The sequence below is a fragment of the Lampetra fluviatilis genome, chromosome 30 (assembly GCF_964198595.1).
Source record: "Lampetra fluviatilis chromosome 30, kcLamFluv1.1, whole genome shotgun sequence".
Classification (NCBI taxonomy): Eukaryota; Metazoa; Chordata; class Hyperoartia; order Petromyzontiformes; family Petromyzontidae; genus Lampetra; species Lampetra fluviatilis.
Genome location: NC_136304.1, coordinates 7,056,905 through 7,083,370, shown reverse-complemented (window position 1 = coordinate 7,083,370; position 26,466 = coordinate 7,056,905). Strand labels below are relative to the sequence as shown.

General features: G+C 52.0%; 1 protein-coding gene across 6 annotated transcripts; it reads left to right on the top strand.

The window, feature by feature from the left end:
* The first annotated feature begins 1,024 nt into the window (after nucleotides 1–1,024).
* On the top strand, nucleotides 1,025–26,067 carry ZNF106 (zinc finger protein 106). 6 transcript variants are annotated; one of them, XM_078870489.1, is made up of 24 exons: nucleotides 1,025–1,266; nucleotides 2,864–2,964; nucleotides 4,779–4,840; nucleotides 6,212–6,394; nucleotides 8,675–10,999; nucleotides 11,929–12,550; nucleotides 12,743–12,815; nucleotides 13,404–13,558; nucleotides 13,829–13,889; nucleotides 14,297–14,536; nucleotides 14,653–15,036; nucleotides 15,154–15,206; nucleotides 15,768–16,351; nucleotides 16,748–16,794; nucleotides 16,891–17,021; nucleotides 17,328–17,468; nucleotides 18,059–18,175; nucleotides 18,325–18,516; nucleotides 18,943–19,005; nucleotides 20,042–20,161; nucleotides 20,309–20,380; nucleotides 20,968–21,039; nucleotides 21,434–21,580; nucleotides 22,068–26,067. In XM_078870489.1, exons 2-24 carry the CDS (start codon nucleotides 2,911–2,913, stop codon nucleotides 22,125–22,127), a joined length of 5,958 nt encoding a protein of 1,985 aa, XP_078726615.1. In that variant the 5' UTR covers nucleotides 1,025–1,266; nucleotides 2,864–2,910; the 3' UTR covers nucleotides 22,128–26,067. The 6 variants fall into 6 exon arrangements, with proteins under 6 accessions (XP_078726615.1, XP_078726613.1, XP_078726609.1 ...); XM_078870487.1 differs by having other exon boundaries at nucleotides 14,348–14,536; nucleotides 14,653–15,206; XM_078870483.1 differs by having other exon boundaries at nucleotides 14,653–15,206.
* The last annotated feature ends 399 nt before the right edge of the window (nucleotides 26,068–26,466 follow it).

Sequence of the window (26,466 nt, the reverse complement as noted above, 5' to 3'; positions counted from 1 at the left end):
GCCCCACCCCTTCCCCCTACCAAGCCCCACCCCTTTCCCCTACCCCTCCCCTTCCCCCTAACAAGCCCTACCCCTTCCCCCTACCCCTAACAAGCCCCACCCTTCTCCCTACCCCTCCCCTTCCCCCTAACAAGCCCCACCCCCCCCTAACAAGCCCCACCCCTTCTCCCTACCCTTCCCACTAACAAGCCCCACCCCTTTCCCCTACGCCTCCCCCCCTAACAAGCCCCACCCCTTCCCCCTACCAAGCCCCACCCCTTTCCCCTACCCCTCCCCCCCTAACAAGCCCCACCCCCCCTAACAAGCCCCACCCCTTCCCTCTACCCCCCCTAACCAGCCCCACTTCTTCTCCCTAGCCCTCCCCCTCTAACAAGCCTTACCCCCACCACGCATGTGTATGTCATCACCACGCGACGAAGAAGCACTTCGCGGACATATTACATGGGGGCTGGGGGAGGGTAAAGGAGAGGGAGGCGCTTCCACAGCGATGGCCTAGACGCATTCGCGGCCATGTTGCATAGGGAGTGGGCCCTGTGGTGGTAGTGGGGGGAACCCCGCGCAAGGCGAGCGGTGGAGGAAAATGCCGTCGCAAGTGACGCAACCTTCCCGCCCCCCCTCCCCACGTGTTTAGCTACAATACTCCCCTACCCAACATGGCCACCCAATACACCCCTCCTCACCAGCTCCGCCGAATTAACGCTCCCACGCGCAATTTGAGATTGCCCCCCCCGCCTCTCCTGCCCCCCCCCGCCTCTCCTGCCCCCCCCGCCTCTCCTGCCCCCCCCCGCCTCTCCTGCCCCCCCCCGCCTCTCCTGCCCCCCCCCCGCCTCTCCTGCCCCCCCCCGCCTCTCCTGCCCCCCCCCCGCCTCTCCTGCCCCCCCCCCCCGCCTCTCCTGCCCCCCCCCCCCCGCCTCTCCTGCCCCCCCCCCCCCGCCTCTCCTGCCCCCCCCCCCGCCTCTCCTGCCCCCCCCCCCGCCTCTCCTGCCCCCCCCCCCGCCTCTCCTGCCCCCCCCAAACCCTCCAATCGGCGCGAGGAGAAACGCGACGCCGCTCGCCAACGGGGAATGCGCCATACATATCTTGGCCGCCTCTCTCCCGTCGTGCATCGGGCCTCAGTTGTAACATGGCGGCGTGGGCGGTGGGCTGTTGATCGCAGCCTCGGAGGGGCAGTCATGTACTAAAGTACTAAAGGTCGGGTCGGATCGGGGGGGGAGGTGTGTACCGGGCCGGGACTCGCAGAGCCAGGAGAGAGAGACAACGAATTTGGTGAGTGAACGTGGTGAGCGTGGATAGAGAGACGGCGCAGACGCCCGCCGCTCGTTCCCAGCGCGGATGCGGCGTTATCCAAACGAGGGGGGAGGGGGGTGCGCAGGGGGACTTCGTCGACCAATCACGCGCGTCTTGGGCGGTCACGTGCGCGCGCTCTGGCCAATCGCTGCCCTCGCGGGGCGGGGGAGTTTTTCATTTTTTTGTAGTCGGCCGTGCGACGCACGTGTGAGGCACGCGGCCTGGGCGCGTTACGGGAGCCGCGTCGACTTCGGTGTGCGGCCGCAACTCGCCCGTAATGAACGAGGCTCGCAGCAAGCACAGGTCTCTCGCTTGCTAACCCCGTGCTCGTCGAGAAAGCGCCCCGGACTGTAAGACGCTCCCCGCCCTCCCGCCAAACTTGTGAGATGTCCATGGAGTGATACAGGACAGATCTGGACTTCCGTGCATGCGCCTACCGGATTATAAGACGCGCATCCATCGATGTTTGCCTTGTTATCGGGGAAAGTATAATCCGTAAGGGTACGCGGTGACCAGACGCGCAGACTGGTCTTGTTGTATGAAATGTATCGCCCTGAACGTCCTAACGCAAAACGTATACGGTGCTGTTCATCCTCGTTCCGTTATTGTATGTTATGTTAAGACTTGTTTACCCAGGAAAGCCTCGCGGATTCTCAATACTAGACTCTCTAAGGAGATTCCTGCCAAGTTTTCCCATTAGGGAGTCGATGCTGTCACCCTAATTGAGAAACTTGCGGGTATTTTATCAGCATTGTGATGTTTTGGCAAACACCAATTGCATTGTGTGGGTCGGTTATGGGAGAAAACTCGTGCAGAACCGGGTGAGATGTTGCCAGCTTTACATAGGGGCCCGCCGAGTCGGAATCGAACCCAGGCACCTCTTGCTGTGAGGCCAGATGTGTTACTACAGCGGCCACCATTGCCGTTTGGTAGTTTTGCCATCCCAAATCTCTCACCGTTAGACTGCGTGTATGTGGGTGAATGAGTGATTGCAATGTTAAAGCAAAATACATACAGTACCTAGATTTATTGCAAATATAAATATTGAGGCCGTGCTCTTTTTCTATACAGCCTTGTGCCAGTGGTTGAAATTCCACATTGCTATTGCGAGGCTATTGATAGGACAACCACTGTTGACTTCTCCACAAAGTGGTACTCATCTTCTTGGTTCTTTCGGTAAAGTCACGTAGAAGGGAAGTAATAAAATAATAAAAATAAAACATAATAAAATAATTCTCACGACGTTTCGGCCACAACGCAAGCAGCCGTCTTCAGGTCAAAACCAGGTCTGGTCGCCTCGACAGACCTGGTTTTCACCGGAAGACGGCTGCTTGCGTGACTTTACCGAAAGAACCAAGAAGATGAATCCCTGCAGTCACGAAAGCTTTAAATCGAAAAGTGGTACTCATGTTATAAACCCAATTGGGATTATTGACTGAGTCAACCGCTAACCAGGATTTGAACTCGCAACCTTTCACCTAGGAGCTGCTCGCTGTACCGCAGCCGAACCATCTCCCGATGTGATGGACACGTCTGGGATGTTGTCAATTATGTTTGCCGATGGTTGTTGCCGCAGATTGAAACGCAAAGCCACAAAAATCCCTGTCTGCTACCGAGAGAGCCATGTCCAAACAACTCAAGTGTCGCCTCTGCCGAGTCCACTGTGCCAACACAAAGGTGACTGACTGCTGTGGGTTCAATCCAATTCCCAAGAATGCTGCTTGTGTAGTGTTCAACACGGAGGCACACACTCTGGACTGGGAGGCAACATTTTTATTTAACAACTTCCCTAGCGGGTAACACTGAACGTAACTCGGGTTCTATCGTAGGTGATGTGGCTAACTATGTGAGTAGCGAGTTAACTCTAGACGAAGACCCAGAGACGACGAGACACGGGACCCAGGCTTGATTCCACAGACGAGCCAAGAACATTATCGGGACTGCCCCTTTATGCTCCTGAGCATGGCCTCGCTCTGCCTTGGCCACACCCCTTTCGAGACCTTTCCCGAAGGATCCCGACCGAGCATCACGTGCCTCAACTCAGGCGACCACGTCCCCTCTTGCCCTATCTCAGGCCATCACCAGGACTATGCCCTCTCGGGCTGGCTGACATTCCTCACTTACTCTGGTGCTAGAGAGAGGCTCCAGACGCACAGTTGCACTCCTGTAACAGTAGCTGGCGCGAACACCCTCGTGACACCATTTACGTCACTACACTTGTAACAAGCATTTTGCATAACAGCAGGTAGCAGACATAGTCCCATGCGATTGCATGCGCAGTAAATTATTTTACTCATAAAAACTTATAAATCATCTGGTGCTTTGTGTCTTTGACCAAATTTCCCAGAATTTTATGGGACGAGATTGTGGGCAGCAAAATCTATTTTTGTACTCTGTAAACCGAACTAAGCACCACCAATGATCCCTGCCTTGACCAACCCACTCTGACCAGTATGGTGAAATATGGTCATATAGCCCCCACAAAAAACACATTGTGCAGTGGTGGACTGACAAAAGGACTGCACATGTGTGTAGTGAGTCCAACTGAGTCGCAGACGTTCCTTTTAGAGGCAACACATTTATTTGTAACACCGTAACACAAAAGGGTAAACTGCCCCTTTACCAGATACAACTGAGGGTGGTGACCACCCAGCTAACTACACTATACAGGGGAGTTACTGCTATGAAGGGTTGGACCCTCACTCGGGTCTCCGACCACGTGGTCCCTCGTAGGACGAAGCGCTTCCCGCTTGTAGATGTTGAGCTTCCAGCTTGTAGATGTTGAGCTTCCAGCTTGTAGATGTTGAGCTTCCAGCTTGTAGATGTTGAGCTTCCAACTTGTAGAACAAAGAGACCCCGGTCCTTCTCAGGGACCCCCCTTATATCCCTCTCCGGTCGGGGCCCCTACGCCCTCGGCCCCGCCCGCCTTCTTCAACATTCTCGTTCTCTCTCCAACCTCAAGAGTTCTCCCCGGACACGTGATCACCCACTAGTCCCCCCACCTGGGGCCCGTTGTGTGGACAGTCCCGATCACGTGTCTACGGGGTCAACCAGAGTGCCACAGCCTGGGCAACCCTGCCCCTGGGCTCACACTCACCCCCTTCCCCTCGGGGGAGCCCACACCTCACGGTGTGCGTGGCGCCCGCACTTTCCCAGTGCTCACCAAGCCCCGCTAGGGCTTGGATTACACACGGCCACCCAAACGGTGCTGTCCACGATGTCGGAACATCGAACTGCACGACCCTTCCGGGCCGGCACCATACAGTGACATCCCCTATGACTATGTCACTACATGTGTATGTTTTAATTCTTTCATGAAATGTGTTGATTATGAAACCCATGAAGACATCAGCCATGCTTCCCGATTAATGATCTGTCAGATATATATCATTGTGACTGAGGACACTTGTCATATATTGATGTGCAATGACTTATTTTGGCATTTCCTAGACATCTTCAGGATGTTTCTGATCATTCCGGTCTCTCACCAGGAATTTGAAGAGCACATCAGAAGCATGTTGCACCACCGGGAACTGGAGACAGTTGAAGGAAGGCAAGTGTAAAAAATATCTCGTGTATGTACTTTTTAAAGCCTCTTCCTAAAATATGATAAGGCAGTTGATGCGAGTGGCCAAAAATAGCATGCCAGTACCATGGCAACAGAGAATTGTAATGCTCGGAGGATGTGAAATGTGTAGGAAACTGCAAATGGCGATAACTTAATCAGGGGGACATTAATTAACTGTCATTGTAATAAATAAATAAGTGAAAGTTTCCAGTTTTTATACAAATACACCATTTCACAAGAGGATTGAGATATATTTGCAAGACAAAAAAATGCAATCGTGACCCAAAGAAGTCCTCGTTGGAAAGGGACCACTTGCACATGAATGTGCTGTGGATTGCACTGCTCCACATAGCAAATTTCATCAGATGGTGTCTCCTCCAGCAGAGAAAGGCGACACCACTGCGGCAGCTGGGCAGGGGGCAGCCACTACACCGGAGGGAGGGGGAGGTTAGTGGGCTTTGCTAAGTTCACAGTGACGGCGGCGACTAATTTTGGGGCTGTTGCCTAGTGGCAGCTTTCGCACTGACGTCTGCTGGGCTAGCACTGGTGAACGTGGATGTGTGTGGGTGGTGGTGGGGGCGGTGTCAGTGGATTCATGCCCCACGTGCACGCACGGTGCTGCTCCACAGTTGCTTGGAAGGTTCAGCCACTGTCGGTCGGTAGCTGGGCTCGCTGGAGATGGGCTGTGGGCCGATGGGACGTGCACAGTGATCGTGGGGGAGGTGAAGTCAGGAGTTTTGACCGCATTTCTGCTGTGTTGATACTGTGTGCTATTGTGAATGGTTGTATGTTAGCCAGAATTACTCAAATCTGTTCTATTCTGTTGTGTAGCCATTGTCCTGAAAGTTATTGTGCAATTGAAATTATGTTATTATGAAGTGATGCATTCTTATGTTGTGTATTTAAGCTCCATAATTGTTTTAGAAAAAAAAGTGATTCAGATGAACGTTCTGGAACATGAGTCTTGCCTTGTGATCCATTGTCTACTAATTGCGATAAATATTCAATACAATCTTAATGGGTAGGGTTGCCTCCCTCACATGATTATTATGGGCAGAACGTATTTCAGCTCTGTCTCCACAGCACTCTCGTGACTCTTACTCATTGAAAGTAATTGACGTTCCAACACTATTTGCTAGGACATACGACTTGAAACACTTTTATGTGCGCCCGTTCTCCCAATATGTCATTAACTTCAAAGTTGGCAAACCTATTAACAGGGGACGTTATTTCAGCAATCTTTGATTGGTCATTAGGTGGTCGGGGATACCCTTGGTGCGATCATTTACCGTGCTCTGCTTCCGTGGGTCGTTGAGTGAGCAAGCTGTCAAACGTGTGCTGTTGCGGTTCTCCCAGGGCCTGCATGCACCACTGCCGGGTGTGTTGTGCCAACGTGGTGGGGCTGTCCGCGTACGCCTCCCACCTGAGCAGCCCCGAGCACAAGAAACGCGTGGAGAAGTCGAGCCCTGGTAGCGCATATCGCGAGCTTCCTCCTCCCGACGCAGCGCAAACAACCGCTCAAAGAGACGACGCAAAGAAGTACGTGGCCGCTTGACACCGCCAATGTTGCTGCCTTCAAATACTTATCCAGGCGAGAGTTTGTTTGGAGTAGAATGTTTGTTTCTCGCCTTATACGTATTTGACTAAATCATCTGCAATGCGACCGATCCCGTCAGATCTCAGAAGTGTAGTAGGTTTCGATTTAAAGCTTTCGTGACTACAGGGATTCATCTTCTTGGTTCTTTCGGTAAAGTCACGTAGTGAAGTAGGGTTGAGCCTGGTTCTTGGACAGGCGACCACCACACATAGATCAGGTGTTTTAGGCTGCTGCGTTACTACGCTGTCAGCAGAGGACAGTTAAGCAAAAATCCATTCTTGTACTGTACTTCTATGGCTCTAATGTCTATGCTATCCACCTACATCGTCCCACACTGACCAGGATAGTAAAGTGTGGTAAAATAATCCCCAACACCCGCAAATCTTGGGGAGACCCTAATCCATTAGTGGAATGACAAAAGGGCTGTCCGCGCCGTTTTATATGACTATTAACTGGTAGCTTGATCTTTAAACTGTGATGTTTAGCCAATTTCGTTACGAGTGTTTGAAATGTTGAAATTAACCAGAGTACTGTACCTGGAAATTTCTATTCATATGAGGAGATAACACTCAAAGTTATGCACAGATAGATAAAATAATTGCTGTATTTGCATCTTTTGGCCACATCACAGCCTTGTATGTATGTGTCTGTAAGCGCATAATGTGTATATGCAAATGTATGTACATCCTCAAAGTATGAATTGCTCGGACAATCGTCGCATCACTCCACTTGGCTCGGAATGCACTCGCTAAAAGGTTAGAAAAATTAGAACGTTAAAACTTAGCTGGTGGGTATATCTTTTTTTATTCCCCTGTTTCTGGCGAGGACCACTTTGCAGCCCTCCGTTTTATTTTGAACGATGGAATCTGTCGACAAAAGTGTCTACGCGTTGCAGCCCCCACCATCCCACGGGACGCCATGCGGTAGCGCCGCCGCATGCCGGGCCGTGCCATGTGACGCGTCGAAAGACCGGCAGTTGTTGAGCCAGTCGAGATTGTTGCCACGGAGATTACCCAATGCATTCAGTGCGCGAACGCTGGCAGCATTCTGTGTTTCAATCCGATAAATATATTACCCCATTTATTTATAAATCATCTGAATGTGAGTGCATTTCTGTGCTCAGTGGAAGACATTGATTGTCCAGCCCTTTTGTCAATCCACTGCAGGATCAGGGACTACTACGCGCCATGCAGTGTCATGTTGATTGTTTGGCCCATACATCTTCACGTTGGTCATTATGGGTTAGCGAAGATGGGTAGCATATACGTACGAGCAGAATAGATTACCAAAGATGGATTTTGCAGCATGGCTAACAACGGAGCCCCGCACCAGCCTACACAACACCAGTCTTATGCGTGGTCATCGCCCATTCAAGCACTATCCTGACTCAGGTTTGCTTATCTTCTGAGAACTGACAATCTGGCACATTTCATGTCATTTGATGACAGATTAGTCTATTGTTTAATTTTATATTGAAGAAATAACCTGTGTAACATCTTTAATATAAGAAAATGGTTAAAAGAAGGCAATTTCAGCCTCAATTTTTCGAAATGTCTTCATTTTTATAAAGCCACATCTTGCCTTTGCTCATTCCTGATGGGGGAGACTGACACACTACTATTGGCAATGCACGTACGCCAAGACGTGCCAAATTCCTTAGCCAATCACATCAGCTGGCACCGGCAGGGCATGCGAGCACCACTCGTGCTTCCAGCACACCCCCCCCCCCCCACTGGCACATTTCTCTATTGTCAGGTGGGATGGAGTCAGGCTGGAAAGCCTCACGTGAGAGATAATTGCAGTGCTCACACAGCAGATGCTTGCGTGCAGACAGGCCAAGTTTAGCTGGTGAACCATGTGAGCGTCGCTCACAGCAAGGTCGCAGCACAAAGAAAGGGTAACCTCCCCCCCCCTACCCCTCCCCCTTGTTTAGCCCCACGAGACCGCGGCTGTTTGAACAGATGCTCGCTTAGGCGCAATCCCCTCGCGAGGGGGGTGTGCGCTGCTGGGCGTGATTGGAGGAGGTTGCTAAGAGGAAATCCCCCCCCCCCCGGCAGGGTCCGGAAAGCCGGCATCTCTTGGATGGGGTCGTTTTAAAGACAGGTGCAGAGTTTAGTGCTGACTCTAATATCGGAAAGACGAACATGTGTGGTAATGGAGATTTTGGCATTGTGTTTCTTGTAGTGAATTTCATCTGTGATTTGTTATTGTTTTAAATTCAGACCAGAAGAACGAAGTTTACCCGTAACTGACACAACGAAACAAGTCCCTTTAAACAACAACCGTTTTCATCCAAGACCAAACCTTGAAAAAGCCAAGAAGATGGTGAAAGAAGCTACTAACGAGTCCAAACCAAAGACCGACAAACTCATGGAGCAGCCCAGGAGCCACACGGACGCGCACCCTGCCTGGACGGGTGCAACCTCGAACGGCCTCAAAGCCAACAGTCCCCTCTTGCCCCCTCCCGGTGTATGCTACCAAAATTGGCACCATAAGAGGCAGCCTTTCAGCATGAGAGGCAGAGGTGGTGCCGGTGGTGGCAAAGGTTACGGCTACAACTATAACCATGGCCCCAATCGATACTGGCAAGATTTCCATTACCCCCCACAGCGCTGGCACAATGATCAAAATTACAAGCATTGGCACGAGCACCTTGACGGGGGCAACTATAACAGGGGAATGCAAGACGACTTCACTTCGGACGAACTCCCGCCGTGGTTTGACCTGCAAGAAAATACGCCATTCCATCAACACGTGGATCGTGGGAAAATGAAACCTGCCTCGAGATTCACACGCTGGACCCCATATCCTTCGCAAAAGAATCCCAATGGCCATCGAGACCAAGAGATGATGCCCGAGGAGGTTAAGCAACTGGAAAAGGTTCCTCCGCTGAAAGCTGACGAGCTGCCAAAGATCTCCTTTGATAAAAGCAAAACGCGAGTGCCGCCGAACCCCACCAACACTACCCAGGGCGGATCAAGAGTCGCCCCGAGTGGCACGACGGCCCGCAGTGACCCCGCTCGCGGCGAGGGCACTGGCTCTTCATCAAGCAGGCCCTCGGTGGCCGCATCGCAGGGACCTCGCACGACAACATACCAGTCGAAGGGTGCCGTTCCTCTTTCAGGCAAACAACAGAGGCGGGAGAGTCTCTCCAGCAACCTGCGGAAGGTACGTGCCAATCTCCGTGCGGGGCCTTCCCAACACAAGCCTCCTGTGGCCGTCCGTGCCACCGGAAAGCACTCCAACTGCCCCAAGAACAAGGCGACTCAAAAGGATGACATCTCCACTCACCCGTCCGAGGTCTGCGAGAATCCGCCCTGCCTCACTTTGCCCTCGTTATCGCTGTCGAGCCACCGGCCCAGCAGTGCCCCTAGCGCTTTGCTGAAGCTTGATGAGAAGCCGGGGGACGCGGCCCAGCGAGTGGCAACGCACGAGAGACCATGGTCAGCGGGGGCATCTGGCTCCACCATGGGCCAAAGAGACTCAGCCGACCTTGCCAAGGTGGACAAAGAAGGGGTCACTGCAAATTCGGCTGACGCCAACCGCCCCAGCGCTGTTGAGCCCAACTTGGCCGATGTGTGTAAAACCAAACTCGCAGGCATCGTGGATAAGGTGTCGAGCATTAGATCAGTCCATAAACAAATGAAAGAGCGTGTGCCGCAGTCCAACAACGCTGCCGACTTGGGATATATGGAAAAAGTGAACGCCGTTATTACGACTCCAATACCATTAACACAGAAGCAACCGGCGGGAGTCCTTGGACGCGTCAAGAATAAAGAAACGTCACACAGCCAACCCTTTAGTAATGACTGCACAGGTGGGAAGCCGCCCCAAGAAAAGAACCTCCCCTCCCCAAGTGGGAAAGAGTTTGGTGCTCAAGGAGGGGATGAGACGAATCAGAGCCCGGCTTTGGACATGACCTCTACCGACGCCACGGTGCGTCCGGAATGTCTGTCTGCCGCGATCACCAACTCGGTGGCGAACGCGAGGCCCGCACATGCGGAAAGCAGAACCTCCGAGACCACGACTGAAATCAAAATAGAAACAGCGCCGGAAGCCGAGATCATGGTCACGGCTGCTCCGGCCTCAGACAAACACACCAGTGACTGCGTGTCCTCTGACCCGGAGGCCCACAGGTGCCCGCCGGCGTCAGCGCAAGCCGAGCTGAGCCGGCTGGGGGTCTCGACGGCGCTCCAAAAAGAGCTCTCCCGGTACCTGGCAGCACGTGGAACCAGTGGGAGCAAGCCAGGTACGGCAGCCCCCGAGCCAAACCTCAACCAGGCTCGGCGCCGCATGCGCCCCGGCGGCACCTACACGAGCGGCCCTGTGCCGAGCACCACACTGGGAAAGGGACCGGCGGTATTGGCGGTGTCGGGTACCGCAGGGCTTTGCGGCGCCGAGGCCCAGCGCAAGCCGGAAGTGGAGCGGGAGAGCTGCAGCTTGCGTCCTGCCATCCAGCAGCTGCTGAGTGCACCACGCAGGAATGTCGACTGGGAGCAGATTGTACAAGTGCTCAGCAAGAGGAGGCAGGCGAAGGGGCTGCCCAGGTGAGAAACCGCACGGTTTTCTGCAGGTTATTAAAAGAGAGACAATCCGGGAGGTGGCTGGGTGGCTCGAGAGTGCTCACGTCACTTCCATCAATGCGCTGAGAGCCTGGGTTCAAATGCAGGCAGCCGCTTATAATTAAACTGGTTTCTCAAGTACAGTGAATTCGATTGTCCCAACCTGGTCACCAATGACTGCACTTAATTTTGGTGGTTCTCTAATTGAGAATAAACATTGTTTGCAATGTAATGAAAATGTATCTCGGTGGCATGGCAGTGGGATAGTTTTCCCCTCTACTGTGTGAATCACTTAAAGGGCTATCTCAGCGGTAGCTCTGTGATATTCACTTCCATGGGTTGTTCCCTAAACAAATGGTTGCACCTCCTGAACCTGGTGTCGGTGTAAATGACACCAATACCAGGTTCAGGGTGAATATAAAAAAGTCACAACCCAAATAAACTAATATTTGAGTGCATGTCTGGGAGATAGATGGTGAATCCTGGGCCAGCTCACATAATTAATTAAGAAAAAAATACTTAGTGCTTGTGTCCATGCCCTCCACCAGATGGATCTGTGCCCCTGCTAATACGTGGATCGTGCACGCGGCCAGGAGTGCGGCCATAGAGCTCTAGTGATGTCACTGTTTCATCACTCTCTCACTTCATAATAAACTGTCACTACATTGCCATCGTTTGAAGCTCATGGCAGTGCACTTGGCGATATATTTTGATGAATTTTCTTCTCAATGATTACGAAGCTTCAAACTTGTGTTTGATATAATGCACAGACTATAAACCTATCATTAAAGACGACAGCTATTTGTTATTTGAGTTATTTTCATTTAGGCCATCAATTCCATATATCTAAAATATTCAAGACGAGTGTGTTGATATGCCGCCTTGTTTTGTATTGTTTATTTTGTGCACACCAGATTTGGAATCGAAATGGGACCAGCCAACAAGGATGACCCGTTAGACCCAGCCTTCCTCAACTTTGATGAGCTGGGCGACTTCCCTGAGCTGTATGACCTCAATCTGGACGACTTCCTCCATAAGGAGCAGCAGTTTGGCACCAAATATTGCTCCGACAATCCGGTGGAGCCAGCCAGTGAACCCCGCCTCGCGTGCGCCACAGCCGGAGAAGCAGCAGCCAGTGTCTCCGGCACCACCACTTCTGGCAGCGGTCGAGTCCCACAGCTCCTGGCCACTCTCGAGCACACGCCAACCAACGCCACAAAGGAAAAGCATCCCTCCGAGAACGGAATGAGCGCCAGCCGCCCATTGCGAACGGGCGTCACCACCACCTCCATGGGTGACCTTGGCTCGGAGGGACCGCCGGTTAACACGGGAGCAGCCGTGACCCCAAGGAGCTTGTCCGGTGTCCTACTGGCCAACACCCCGGAAGTCGGCTCTCCCAGTGCCAGCACGATAAGCCCACAGCGCCCGCTTGGCGCTCAGGTGGAGGGTGAAACTGACATCCTGACGGACAGCAGCTTCACATCCGGGCCCGAGCCCAGTGGAGGCCAGGCCCGCAAGAAGCGCCGTGCCACCGCGGTACGTACCGTAGCTGCATGATTCGGCGGTTGCGAGCGTGAGCACAGTCCCGTCATCGCTTGCTGGTGCCAAAACCTGGGCCTCGCGGTGTTGAGGGACTCGCATCAATTTGTGTCACGAGTCAAAGTAGGCCTTGTGCCGGGAAAATAGAGTTGATGTTGGCGCCCGATCGAGCTGTTGTCCCGTTTCCAGGAAGGGTCTTCGCCAGAGGTGCCTGAAATTGAGCGGAAAAACAAGAGGATGAAGGTCAAGGGCTTAAAAAAAGGTACCACTGGGTCCACATTTTTTGCATGTGCAGTATATAGTTGGAATGTAATTATTCACCGCTGGTTTCGGTGGTGAATGATCACATGTGAATCTCTGTACGTACAGCGAGCTTTAGAGAGGGGTTGATGATGGTTAGCGCACTGCGTTACGGATCAGGCGACCAGAGCTCGATTCCCGCTCATGACCAATAACAGTGGCGAATATTGTAACTAGTCCTGGGCCTCTCCTCGGTCGACTCAACCTTAAATGGGTACCTGGTACGTTGTGTAAACATCAACGCTAGAGAGACAAAGGTGGCCAGGTGTGGTGTTGGCAGCCCACCTCTTTTGAGTGCCGTGCTGACATTCATAGTGGCTCGCTAACAGCCCCAACAGTCTGTTAAAGGCCACATGGGGGATCTTTGACTATAATTATGTATGTGGTGGTGCACACTGCATTACAATCCGGGTCACCGGGTTCCGATGCCTGGCCATGCACAACGTCTAAGGCTAAGAGGAGATCCTTCTCTCTCTGATACACGTGGCTGCGTGTGTATGTGCGTGTGTCCGTGGCTGTGCATGTGTGTGCACGCGCGTGTTTTCCGCAGACCGGCAACACGTGGACGAGCTGCTGAGTGTGTCGCTGCGTGAGGAGGAGCTGAGCTGCGGTATGCAGGAGCTGGAGCCCACACTGGAGCATGCCAAAGCTGCCCTGCACAGCGCCTTCCTACATGTGCAGGAGCTGCTGCTGCACAAACAGCAGGTTGGCATTACTGCATAGTCACAGTCACATCCGGGTCCAGTTGTTGCATGTCCTGTCTGCCGATGATTCACTTTGGTATGAGAGCCAGATTCTACATGTCCAAATCAAGACCAAGGTGTCGGCATGGTCGGAGCTAATTGAGCATAGCACTGTAATTCAAATATAAATAATTTGTCCAGCTTTCCTTACTTGTGTATCGAATGCGTGAGTTAGTGCAGATGTGCGCATCTTCTTTGACAGTGGTGACCTGTGCTGTCCATTGTGCTGCAGATTACCATGGAGATGGACAAATTGAGGTCCTACCGCATCCAGATTCTCCAAGGAATGCAAGGTGTGTGTTTGCACCATCATCCCGGAACTTTCCCATTGCTCCGTGTGGTATTCCGATTGGTCTTCAGTTGCGATAGCTCAACGGTTTGTGTTCAATAGCCCTTTTTACATGAGATGCCATGATTATGTTTAAATCAACTATTTCACAAAAACATATCCCCCTAGAGTTTGGTTATAATTGGCAACTTTTTGAGAATAACAATGCTAATTGGCTGTTGACAAAAAGTGGGAGGGTCGTTAGTAATCAGTGGGGTATCTATACATGGATTACACTGTACATAAGTACATTACAGCACTTTCACCTGGTGTTACTTGAACTGCTTAACCAAATTGATTTCACTGACCAAATGATTTTATTTGGCATCAAGAAGGCTGACGTGTTGTATACCGTCCCTCGGTTTTGTGTAGATAAATCTGTGAACCAGCTGCATTTGCCTTCTGCTCCATTGGTCCCGTCAGCGGCTACCACATCCCCGAGTCTCCCTGGCCCCGCCGGCGTCTCCCACCCTCTGCTGATCAAGCAGGAGGCCGGGGAGCTCACCCCAGTCACCGCCTGCACACCGCCCATGCTGAACACGGCCCTGTATCCGGGCTCCTTCCTCCCGCCATCGCCGCTCCTGCAGCAGTGCCTTCCCGCTGCCACTCGCGGTGAGTCGCGCACGGGCACGGCAGTCGTGCTGACACAGTTGAACTGCGCGTGCCGTAACGTGATCTCCACGTACCACTGATTCACAACGGTTGTGCGGGATTGGCCGGGTGTGTAGGCGAGGCCGACGTGCCCACGGCGACGACACCACCAGTCACGCAATACTTCACGCAGCCACAGGAGGTGCCGTGGCGACGGCCGCCCCTGCCCGACGGCATCCCAGAAACGATGCCGCTCAGAAGTTCCCGCCTCTCGTCTCCTGCCCGCTCCAACATGTGCACGCCCGTAAGCAAGTCCCTCGCCTCGACGCCTCATGATTCCGGCGCCGAGACCACCGTAGCGCCAGCGGGCACGTCCGCCGGACCAGCGCCTACCAAAGATGGCGCTGGGAGCAGGGACGGCTCGGTGAAGCGCAACACCATGCGGACGAGGGCCCGCGCCGGCGCGGCGTCGGAGGGGAGCGCCGAAGCGGGGAGGGTCGAGAATGCGGCGGAGGAGCCCGGCGAGGACCACGACAGCGCCTCGACGCAGAAGCGCAAGCGCCTGAAGAAGCGAAAGCCGGCGCGGGCGCGCGTGCCCGAGACGAGTGACACGGAGCAGGAGGCGCTGACGCGGCCCGTGCGGCACCTCAAGACGCGGCGTGGCAGCCGGCAGGGGAAGTCCACGTCGCAGGTGAGTGGGAGTGGGGGGAACTGGGCTGGAGGCCTGGGGTAGCACGATGGGTGGGAGGCCCCTCTGTTACAATGCAACGCCCCATTAAAATATAAAGTGGGATCATGAGTAAATGTTCGAATGATAAAGGGAACTTGTAAAATGTAACAGAGTTTTGAAGGAACAGGGTAGAGCAGCATTGTGGATCACCGTTTCACTCCATGCATGATTTTAAAACACTTTCCTTCATGATTATGGCCAATGCCTTATACTTTTAACAATTTTTGTCTTAAATCTAATCGAAGAATTATCTTAACGAGCTGTTTCACTGCTTTTCATATATATATGTGTATAATTGGACTAGTATACTTTGGCATTTGTTTTTATGGTGATTTACTTTGAGTAAATCGGTTTAAAATCTTGTAACATTTTCAACAACGGTAATTTTTTTAGGTTGTGCACAGAGACCAGTTGTGTAATCTGCGCCTTGTATGTAAATTGATGACAACAGACTGGCTCAGTATGGGTTGTACACTTCTCTGTGAAAGTGACACACGGTGTGATGACTTCTGCACTCTGCAGGCCTCCGGCACCGTAAGCCCCTGTGGGGTGGGCGATGTTCCCGTGGCCCAGGAGGAGCCGCGTCTGTCCCGACCTCCCTCCTCGGCCGCGCTCCACAAGGGGGAGGAGGATGACGAGGGCATGGACAGCCCCGACGGGAACCACGTGGGCAGCAGGCAGAGTGAGCCGGACTCCAGCTTGGAGCTGGTGGAGCCGCCCACCCCAGAGATATTGTCCATCGACGACAGCTCGGAAAACGAGGCCACAAAGCTGCCGAAGTGTTTGACGGTGAAGGCGGCGGCGAGGGGCCAGACCCCGGCAGCGGCGAGGGGCCAGACCCCGGCAGCGGCGAGGGGCCAGACCCCGGCAGCGGCGAGGGGCCAGACCCCGGCAGCGGCGAGGGGCCAGACCCCGGCAGCGGCGAGGGGCCAGACCCCGGCAGCGGCGAGGGGCCAGACCCCGGCAGCGGCGAGGGGCCAGACCCCGGCAGCGGCGAGGGGCCGGACCCCGGCGGCGGTGTTGGGCGAGGCGGGGCGGGCGAACAACGGCGAGGTGTCGTCGACAAGCGACCTGTGGCAGAGGAAAAGCCCCCGCCTTGTGGCTGAGTGAGTGAGGCTTTACTGAGATGACGGGCGTCTATCGAAAGTGTTTACGAGAATGACATGGCGTGCGTGCCGCGTCGTGTCGCGTTTTGGTGGTAATGTGTGCGTATACAGCCATTTTTGTCAAGCCTCCTCTGGATGAAGACCGTGCGGGTAACTGGGGTTATTTGACCACCATACTTCACCATGCTGGACAGTGCAGATTGTTGAAGCGCATGGAGCAGACATATGGGGGGCATAGAAGTACAATACAGCAGTAGCCACACAGCCTATAACACTTATAATTATAAATCCAACAAGTCACTCAGCCTCGTTGTGTATATGCCTGGTAAGGGCTCGTTTATTTGGCCTTTGTAAATATTTAAATTGTCTTTCCCACTCTCTCTTCCCTGGATGCAGGTCACTGAAAAAGGAGGAAGACCACCAGAAAAAATTCTCGACCACAGGTGGGTTCGTTTTTGGTACTCTCCGCTTGTGATTTTTCCAGATGGGGGCAGGGTAACACTCCCGACTAACCGGTGCGGCTATTATATCTCTGTCAGACTCGCACCTGTGTGAGCCCACCGCTGGGGCCTTCGAGGGCCACGAGGCAGCCGTCAGTGGCATTCAGATTTTCGAGGGGATGCTCTACACCTGCTCCTCCGACAAGACCGTGCGTGCATTTGACCTGGAGGTGAGGATCCCCGCTCTGTTCAACCGTTTACCTTCGCCTATAGCCGGGCCTCTGAGCAGGGCTTAAGTGCTTTTGTGGAGGCAGTGTGTATACCGGAAGTTATTTTGGATGGAATCTTAACACAGTGGTGGTTGCCCATGCGAGTACTTTGTAGGATCAAACCCTGCCTGCTTAGCTTTCCGAGATCGGCTGAGATCAGGCGCATTCCGGTTGATGACGGTTAACCTGCTGAACGATGCGTGTGCCTCGTAAAGATACGCCGTGTGTGTCTTGATCCCTTCCTCGCGTGTTATCGGCGCGGCGCAGACCCGGCAGTGCTTGCGCACGTTCAACGGCCACACCAGCAAGGTGAACGCGCTGCTGGTGACGGTGGCGGGCGGCAACGCCTCCCAGCCGCGCCTCTACACCGGAGCCAGTGACCACACCATCCGCTGCTACAACGTCAGGGTGACTCCTGCACGGCACGCGCTGATAACCCTGCCGCAACACACAGCCTGGCCAACCTGTCCGGTGTGAGGTCTGACATTTGAGAGCTTCTACCCGACAATTGTCAGAGAATGGCTACAAGTCGGAATTAATGAGAAGTCACAGCTGGAGATACGAAGATGATGATTCTGCAAGGGGAGAAGGGAAATGGATAGGTTGGTGAGACAATCTGAGCAGCTTACACAAACTCTCCATGAGAGACACTGACGATACCCATCAGTGCAGACTTCTCACAACAGCAACCGAGAGGTTCACACGTATCTTCGTGTCTTCCTGTGTTTAATGTGATCGTATGGAACGATAGGATGCTCGGGCACTCCGCTACAAACCCAGAAACCTGGGTTCAATTCACGACTAACATTAGTGGCAATGATCTGAACCGGTCCTGGGCCACACCTGGTTGAACTCCGCATTAAATAACTACCGGGTGTAGTGTGTGAATGTCAACCAAGGCGTGGTGCCGGACACAAATATGCAAACGACAGCCTGTGCAGGCTATACAGGGGATCTGTGTCTTTGTCTAACTTGGCTGTGCTGTGCTGAGCGAGCAGGAAGAGAGGTGTGTGGAGGAGTTCTCGGTGCTGGACCGCGTGCTGTGCCTGCACGAGCGCTGGGACGTGCTGTACGCCGGCCTGGCTAACGGCACCGTGGTGTCCATCAGCACTCAGGTGCCGCCCCCTGCACACACAACGATCAGACAGGATGGATTTTTTTTTTATAGATATTGTTTTCCATGAGACAAGGCGTGGCTATAACTTACGTGACTGTTGCTGCAGTTTTATCGCGGCGTGCGTCTTGTTGTTGCGTTGGGCGACAGAGCAACAAGTTCCTGGACACGTTTGAATGCCATGGGCCGCGAGCCGTGAGCTGCGTGGCATCGAGCCAGGAGGGCAGCCGACGCCTGCTGCTCGTTGGCTCCTACGACGCGACCATAAGCGTTCGCGATGCTCGCTCCGGACTCTTCCTGCGCGCCCTCGACAGCCACACCAAGACGGTGCTGTGCATGCAGGTGGGGACCGCTAGCCCGGACGGCGGCTGCCGGGAACGACCGTGTGTCTTATAAGCAGCGAGGACCAGTGTGTTAATTTTTTTGTGTTTTCACAGCCCCTTTTGTAAATTCACTGCCGGGTGAACGCCTCTCCATGCCTTGTCGGTCACTGGGGGGAGTTTTTGGTCGTACGTCATTTCGTTGGTCAGTGCGGGTTAGTGACGTTAGGAGGGCCACAACCGGTCCAGGTATCGCTTGTCACTGATGCTAACCTTGGCTGGGAATTGAACTCACAACTGTGCAAAAAAAACACTTTCTTAATGCCCCCCCCACCCCCTTATTATGTAACGAGTGTAAAATGACAGAGATGCACCAACAGGCTGTGGGAAGACCTGTGGGGTTATGTGAGTTTCATTAGCACTCCCGTGCAAATTGCTGTGCCACCAGGTGGTGAATGACTTGGTCTTCAGCGGATCCAGCGACCAGTCTGTCCACGCGCACAACATCCACGTGAGTGCACCACCACAGACACTGGCTTGGGGCTGTGTGTGCTCACATTATGCTGCTGGTTTGTGTGTGCGCATAGCATCGGTACCCCTATTACTGTGTTAACAAGTTTGGAAAAAAAATCTATGGAAGATGATGAGTCGCTGTCAGGGCAAAATGCGTTTTCATATTTGCAAATATTCCTTTTTGCTAGGGTTCATGTTTGCAAGTTCTCAGAAATGCTTTGGTAAATGTTTCCAGTTTTCAATAGGGTAAGTCCCAACAGGAACAGAATTTGAAATAAAGTTTTAAAAATATATTTACTAGCACTGCCCGCACATTTGCATGGCATCCACGGCCATGATGGAGGGTGGGTGGTGGCTCGGCTTGACGTAAGCACAGTGTTACGAACCCAGCTCAGCGCTGTGGGATGTGGGTGACATCATCATGCAGATGTGCGCGGTGACATTACAATGCACTCGCCTGCCTGCCCGTGCCAGCCAGCCAGCAAAACTTAAAACATACAGTGGTATGATATGAAAAGTACCCGTCGGTGAACGATGGTCCTCTTCAACCCCCAACGTCCCCACCGTCCTACCCCTGGGTGCCCCCCCCCCCTCTTGCGCAACCCACAGGGCCCCACCACCCACAATATCCACCTAGTAGCCCCTTGGCCCACGCTCCCCTTCTCGCACTTCCCTTCCTACGTGCCCCCCCCCCACACACCCCACCCCCCACCCACGCTTCCCCTTAGTGCCCCCCGACTGCACGCCCCCACCCATGTCCCGGCCACCCGTGTGCCCCTCCCCTCAGTGTGTTGGCCGAAGCATGGCCTCCAACCAGCCAGAACTTTATTTTTCATAGAGTATGATATTTTGGAGGCTCTTTACAGGAGATATAGTGCCCCACTGTGACAGTTGGAAAGCGTTTGAAATGGCATTGGTGCCAAGGCAGGCGCCGAGTTGGCCCGGCTGCGAATCTGCCGCACCCCCTGGGTTTCTCCGCACGGGGAATAACGCGGCGCATGTCGTCTCCCGCATGTGGCGGTCGCCGGCGCCAGACGGGAGAGCTGCTGAGGATCTACAAGGGGCACACGCATGCCATCACGGCCATCAGTATCCTGGGCAAGGTGATGCTGACCGCCTGCCTGGACAAGCTGGTGCGAGTGTATGAACTTGAGGTGAGCATTGAATGTTTGCCATGCAAGCCGCTGGGGCACGGCTTCTCTCCTAGTGGTGGAAAGCCAAGGGGATGCGCTGAGCAGTTTGGGGAGGATGTCGTCTCGAGTTAACGTTGACGGGGCCGGGTGTGCCATGTTCCCTTGCAGTCACATGACCGCCTGCAGGTGTACGGAGGCCACAAGGACATGGTCATGTGTATGGCCGTGCACAAGAGCATGGTGAGTGCCTCTCATACTCATCCATTTTTCCCTGACGTTTATGTTCGTGCTGCTGTCCACTAACGGCAGCGGTTACGCACTGCAAAGTTTTGGCCTGCCCAGGTTGAGTATGGCGAGTAGTCATTTTGATTATCTGATTGCTAGTGGATTATATTCGAAGACGCAACATGTCTCGTGGATACACACCTGTGCTGCATGTTTTGACACATCTCTAATTTCTTTGAAGCTTTGTAACCAAAACTCTTTAAAGTTACATTCATGTGCTCCAGAAACAATGGTGAGGTCCAAGCAGAATCACTGCCATACATTTTAATACAAAAGTTTTTGTGCAAGATAAGAGCTTTTAGTTTTTTTAGGGTTGTGTTCCATAAATAGGTTCATATGTCACAGCTAGTAACGCTTGTTGCTGAGTACAGGTCCATCGGCTCAAAACTCCAAGCGGCCAGTAACAAACAGCACTATTAAAGGTGTAATAGTTAAGGATTAGTTAAGCGGCGTTTGTGATTCATATCCCTTACGTGGTGTGGTCGGAAGTCTGCTAATGAACACTTCTCTGTACGCCGTGGCCAACGATGGCGCCTCGACAGATTTACACCGGATGCTACGACGGCTCCGTCCAGGCCGTGACGCTCAACCTCGTCTCCAACTTCCGCTGCTGGGTGAGTCCGAATGCCTCTCTCCAGCCCTAGTTATCAGAACGGCAATAACATTTTCAATTCATACGGCGTCCACATGCAATCGAATCAACAAAATCTATATTTGGGTAAAATAAACTGTATTCGGGCAGAGGAGCTCAACATGAACACATGGGAGAGAGGTGGTGGAGCGACACTACAGCAAGCCCGAGACGAAGCAACTACCCAGCAACAACAACAATTAGGAACCCCGGGGACAGTCAGGGCAGCCAGGGCAGTACCAAAGAGTCCCTGGGACAGTCAGGGCAGCCAAGGTGGCACCAAAGATCCCCTGGCGCAGCCAGAGCGATAACAGACATAACCCAGGTCACCAGTGTTGCTGGTTAAACGTGTGGGCGGTGCGCTCTGGCGTGTGCAGTGGCACAAATGTTGCCTGATGTTCGGGGTGCTGGACCACCTGAAGGAGCACATCCGAAGCACGCACCTAAACGCCGATGCTCAGAGCGCGCTCTGCCGTTGGAGGGACTGCGACGCCTTCTTCACGGCCAAGAATCGCACCATCCATGTGAGAATCGACTCCCCCAGCCACTACCCACACGGAGCGAGCCAAGTTTGATACGAGCCAATACACATGTATTTTATAATGACTTCCATTAAGCGTTTGCCTTCATAAGTATTTCATAAGCAGTGTGCAAAAACAATGGGTTGCTGTTGGGGCACAGTGCGATTTCATATTTGCAAAGTTCTTTTCGCACAGGTTTCCCTCCAAGTATTGGGTAACCATTTGATCACTCTTTTAAAATCACAGTCGCTAATAGCGACGAAATGTTTATTCAAAGTATTGTTGACATGGAATAGTCTTTATGAGAGTTAAAATTAGTTTATAATAAATCCTCCCTAAAACCTGGTTTTGCACAAACTGTTTAGTCAAATTAGTTTCTCTAAGCCAGTCTATTTTCCCTACTTAAAAGACTTGCACATCCTGCTACGGCTAGTGTGGTGCTGAGGAGTGTGTGTGTCTGTGTGTGCGCGCACGCACGCGTGTGTTACAGGAGCTGGTTCCACACTTGTGCCGTCACGCTGAGCTCGACAGCCAGCCACAGAAAGAATGAGGAGGGGTGGCGGCATGCCGGACCACCGGTGCCCCGGGCAGTATCACCAGCCTGTGGGAGATAAATGAAACCTGCTCCCCCCACTCGTCTAGAAAATCTAATCACGTGGCCGGTGACTTGAATTAGCGACGGTGCTCGCAACGATGCGGTGAAACGTTTCCGTGTGGCCGGGGCCATAGCAAAGCCTTGTTGCTGCACATGCGTACATACATACATGCAAACACACGCACGCACACACACAAGGCACCATTTTAACTTGGAAGTGAATCGTTTCTGTTGAGTATCTGGCGTAGGTAGTGGTTGCACCAGGAGGTCCGGAGTTCTGTTTTAGTGTACATGAAGCACAGTTATTTTGATTGCAGTGCAGACCTTCGCACTTGCACGTCCACTTACTCGCCTGACCGATTGTCAGGCCACCGCTCGGTGTGGTTTTTATACAGTAGGTGAATGTGTGAGAGAAACGAAGATCTACATTGATTGCAGTTGATCAGTCCTCCTGTGGCATCCATACACTATGTTTGTACTCACTGTTTTGTACACTGTGTGAGAGACTGTTGTTGATTTTTAAACGGTCTCGCCATTTGACTTGTTAGTGCGATTATAAGTTTAATTGTCGTGCTCAAGACATGAGCTGGCGTAAATGCCTAGTGTCGACTCGGTGAATATGCCCTTCGTGGTGTTCAGACGGCAAGCTCCTTAGACTCGTTGGAAAAAAAACCTGCTTACTGTGGTGGTGATGTGAAAACATTGCCAGATGCAGTGATGATGTAAGAGCCAGGGTGGTTCACTCTGTGTTCTACATTGGAAAGGTTGTACTGCAAAGGCCCGGAGCAAGAATGTTAACTCTGGTCCACGCAGGAATGTAGAGAATGTTTAGCCATGTTGACCCGGGAAGGGAGTACACTTGTCAACCAAAAAAATATCACAACACAAGAAATATTTTGTTTTGGGTGTGATGTGTGCAAGTGTAGAACCCTGATGCTGGCAAAAGCCAAAGAGGGTGAAAGTGAAGTGATTAGTTTTGTTTATGTTTTGAACCGCTTTGCCACAAAGAACCTGGTGCCTCCCTAATATGGCGGTGATGGCTTGCACACGATCAGAAAGTGAGGGAGCAGTGAGCCAACGTGTGCGTACAGATACCAGTGTCCCCAACTACTTCCTGAGCAGGATACACGGAAGTATTTGCCGGTCATCGCTGGCTGTGTTTATCTGAGAAAGTCGCTAAACCAAACCCTTTTAACGCAACTGCCCAATCCTTGAAGGTTGCAGCAGCAATCCAAATCCAGTTGATTCAAAGATCTGGACCAGGTTTCCTTGACCATCTTCGTCAGCTGTCGGCAGTGTTTCTATTGCACATTTCGTATTGAGTGGGTTTCAGTGCACTGCAAACAATTTGAATAAGGCAAGCATCTAGCAGTGTTAAATGCAATCGGGGCTTGCAATGAATCTAGTAAAGCACTATAATGGATTGGACAAAAAAGCATGTGAAATGAAAATTAAGTTTTTGCAGGTTGACCCATTTTCAATGTTGGTGGTGCATGCTGTTCATTGCTAACTGGTACAACTTTATCATGATTGCTGCTATCAACGTGTACCCATTCTGCACCCCAAAGTGCTGTCGTTCTTTCCAGCAGCTGAGACTTGTAAAAGTCTTAACCAAATTATGTGAAAGGTGAGGTGATTGCAAAAAACGTTAATCTTCCGTATAAAACCACATGGGCTCTGGTTGGACCACATTTATCTTTGAGCAGCAGGGTTGGGTTGGTTTGGGTTTAGCAAGTTGGGGAGAAGTGTTACGCAGGAGTTACAGCCATGGAGGTTCTGGGGAGAGCACCACAACGAACGTAAAGTTACGGCACTGTGTGGGGTGAATTGCGTGCGTGGTATTATTTCCATTGCTTGAGTTGGATGTGACGCATGTGTTTATTTTCCTTGAGATGGCTCGTGTGAAGGTGCTCCTGCCTGAGAGTTGTCAACCACCGACGTCACGCCTCGTCAGCATTAGTGCGGTTCAACGGCCCTTGTGCAGTAGCGTTTGAGTTATTTTGCCCAAAGCAACGAGGGATAATTTATGGTAAACCTTTAAATACATCTCCCATTGTTTTGCCAATGCCACTTGGGATCCTCTTACAATGCTGCTTTTGCGACACATGTGTGGGGACTGTGCCTTCGGGGGTTCATGCGTGAAAGCTCCCGTGCATTGTGTGAAATTCTGAACATGTTTAAATATTGCCCCATTTCCAGAGCCATTTGGGAACGCTGAAGTGCCCAATGCAATGTCTAAATGCGTGCCAACTTTCACTCCTGCATCGCCAAAGGCACAATCTTTACGATGTTGCATATCAACTGGGCTGCATCGTTTTACTGGCACCACCAGGTTGAATTGCTTGGGAGTTACTGCTCGTTTTGTGGCCATTTTGTATGGGAGCTTTTGACATTTGGGATGTGGCGTCACGTAGTCCGTAATTCATTGAATGATTTTCAATATTGCAGAAAACGTGAACATGCATGGTTAATATCAAAGTTTTGGTAGACTCGGCAGAGGTGTGTTCAGTATCGACAATGCACAACAGCATGACTGAAACACCTGCCCACATACCACCTGCATTAAAATGAAGTTAAAGCTGAGGTGCCTGAAGGGTGACGAGTAGGAGCACCTCGCCGTGGTTGTGGCGAGTGCAGAGGGAGCGGTGTGGAGCCGTCCAGCGTGCCGTGGTGTAGCGTGATTATACTGCACGAGCGTGGCCTTGTGACTGGAACTTAGGCGCACATGTCTTCCTCCTGACTGGTGTTTGACACCCCTCGCCCACAAGAGGCCCTTGAAGTGCCTCCTCTGCCACGATAATCCAATTGGGAAATCGGCAATTGAAACTTTTCTTTCGGCGAGCATCGGATAGCACACAGACCACGGATTGTGCTGGTTTCATGACAAGCAGGACCTCGAAACGAAACGAGGATTTGAGCTGGATTGTCACAAGAGGGACAGTTTGCCTGATTCTAGGTAAAAAGTAATAGAACAAAGCCATGTCAAAAGAAGGTTGATATCGTGGTGTAACCCGATGGCATGTAAATGTACAAAGCGTTTACACAGTTCTTTTTAATTGTAGGATTTACTCAGTATTTTTTTATAACATGAAATGTTTCTTAACTACATTTGACAATGAGATACAAGTTACATATCATGGCCTTGTGTGATGTGCGATGTCTCGCTTAAAACATGCCGATGGGTGCCTTGCTAGTCGGCATCGTGAGATTGAGGGGGAGTTTTGAGAGCCTCAACCCAGGGCTTTCACTCACCCGTTCAGCTGAGAGGAGGTGGCTTTACCCGTGCAGGTGGCACCGTGATGTCTGGTGCCACTCATTCTGGGTGAAGTGAGAGGCCGTGTGGCGTCTCATCGTGGAATAAGGAGGACGTGTGCACCACGTTCTAAACTGTTTACTTTTTGTATTCACTTTTCCTAAGTTAAAAACAAATTTCAAACTTGTGAATCCTGGGCATCGGTTTGTGGATTAGGTGCTCGAGAAGCTGACGGCCATCTTTGCAGGAACTTCCTGCCACAAGGGTTACAAACACATGTCAAAGGCCCACATGTATATCATTAGTTTCTCATAGTTGTAGTCATGCACGCATCGTTAAGCTATTGTACAGAATTCACATGGCAATGGCATTAAGGTGGAATGTAGACACCAGGAATTGAGAGTTGGAGCTTTTGACAGTAGTGATGTAGCGGAAGCTTCTACTCATCGGATTTTAGTGAAATTTGGCAAAGTCCATCACTATTCTCGTGCTACTTGAGTGTGTGACATGCACCTGTGTGAATGTAGCGCCTAACCCACAGACCAGACCCAGCAGACACACGCGTGCCTTGTGTGTGTTTCAGGAAGCTTTAAGTTGAAACATTCTTGAAAAAAAAATCTAAAAAATAAAATAAAATTCTCATTATGTGTGTTGTGTGTTTATTTGGTAGAGGGGTGTATCATCATCGCACCAGCTCTTCCACAATGTGGGAGGGAATCTCGGATGGCCGCTTACAAGAGCTACACTAACGTTATGGGTCTAGCAACATTTAAATAAATAAAAACACGGGAAATGTGTCGTGCCTGACGAATCCAGACTCACACACACTGACCCAGGTTAGGACCAGTATGGTTTTGGACTTGATATGGTCATGATTCGATTCTGGTTTGGATTAAGTTCATGGCTCAACGGTCGTTTTGTTTGTGGTTCTAATAGGATTGAGGTCCCGGTTTGGGTCCTAGCTTGGTTAGGGTATGGCCAGATCAAGTATAAGTCTGGTCCGACTGAAACAGGTTGAAGTCCAGGTTGCATACCTGTCAA

What these genes read in the sequence shown, in the direction of transcription:
- ZNF106 (XM_078870483.1), top strand. Translation starts at nt 2,911, where the DNA reads ATGTCCAAACAACTCAAGTGTCGCCTCTGCCGAGTCCACTGTGCCAAC. An exon ending in CAGGCGAAGGGGCTGCCCAG is followed by an intron (nt 11,000 to 11,928) that starts GTGAGAAACCGC and finishes TGTGCACACCAG; the next exon opens with ATTTGGAATCGAAATGGGAC. An exon ending in TGCGTGCATTTGACCTGGAG is followed by an intron (nt 17,022 to 17,327) that starts GTGAGGATCCCC and finishes GGCGCGGCGCAG; the next exon opens with ACCCGGCAGTGCTTGCGCAC.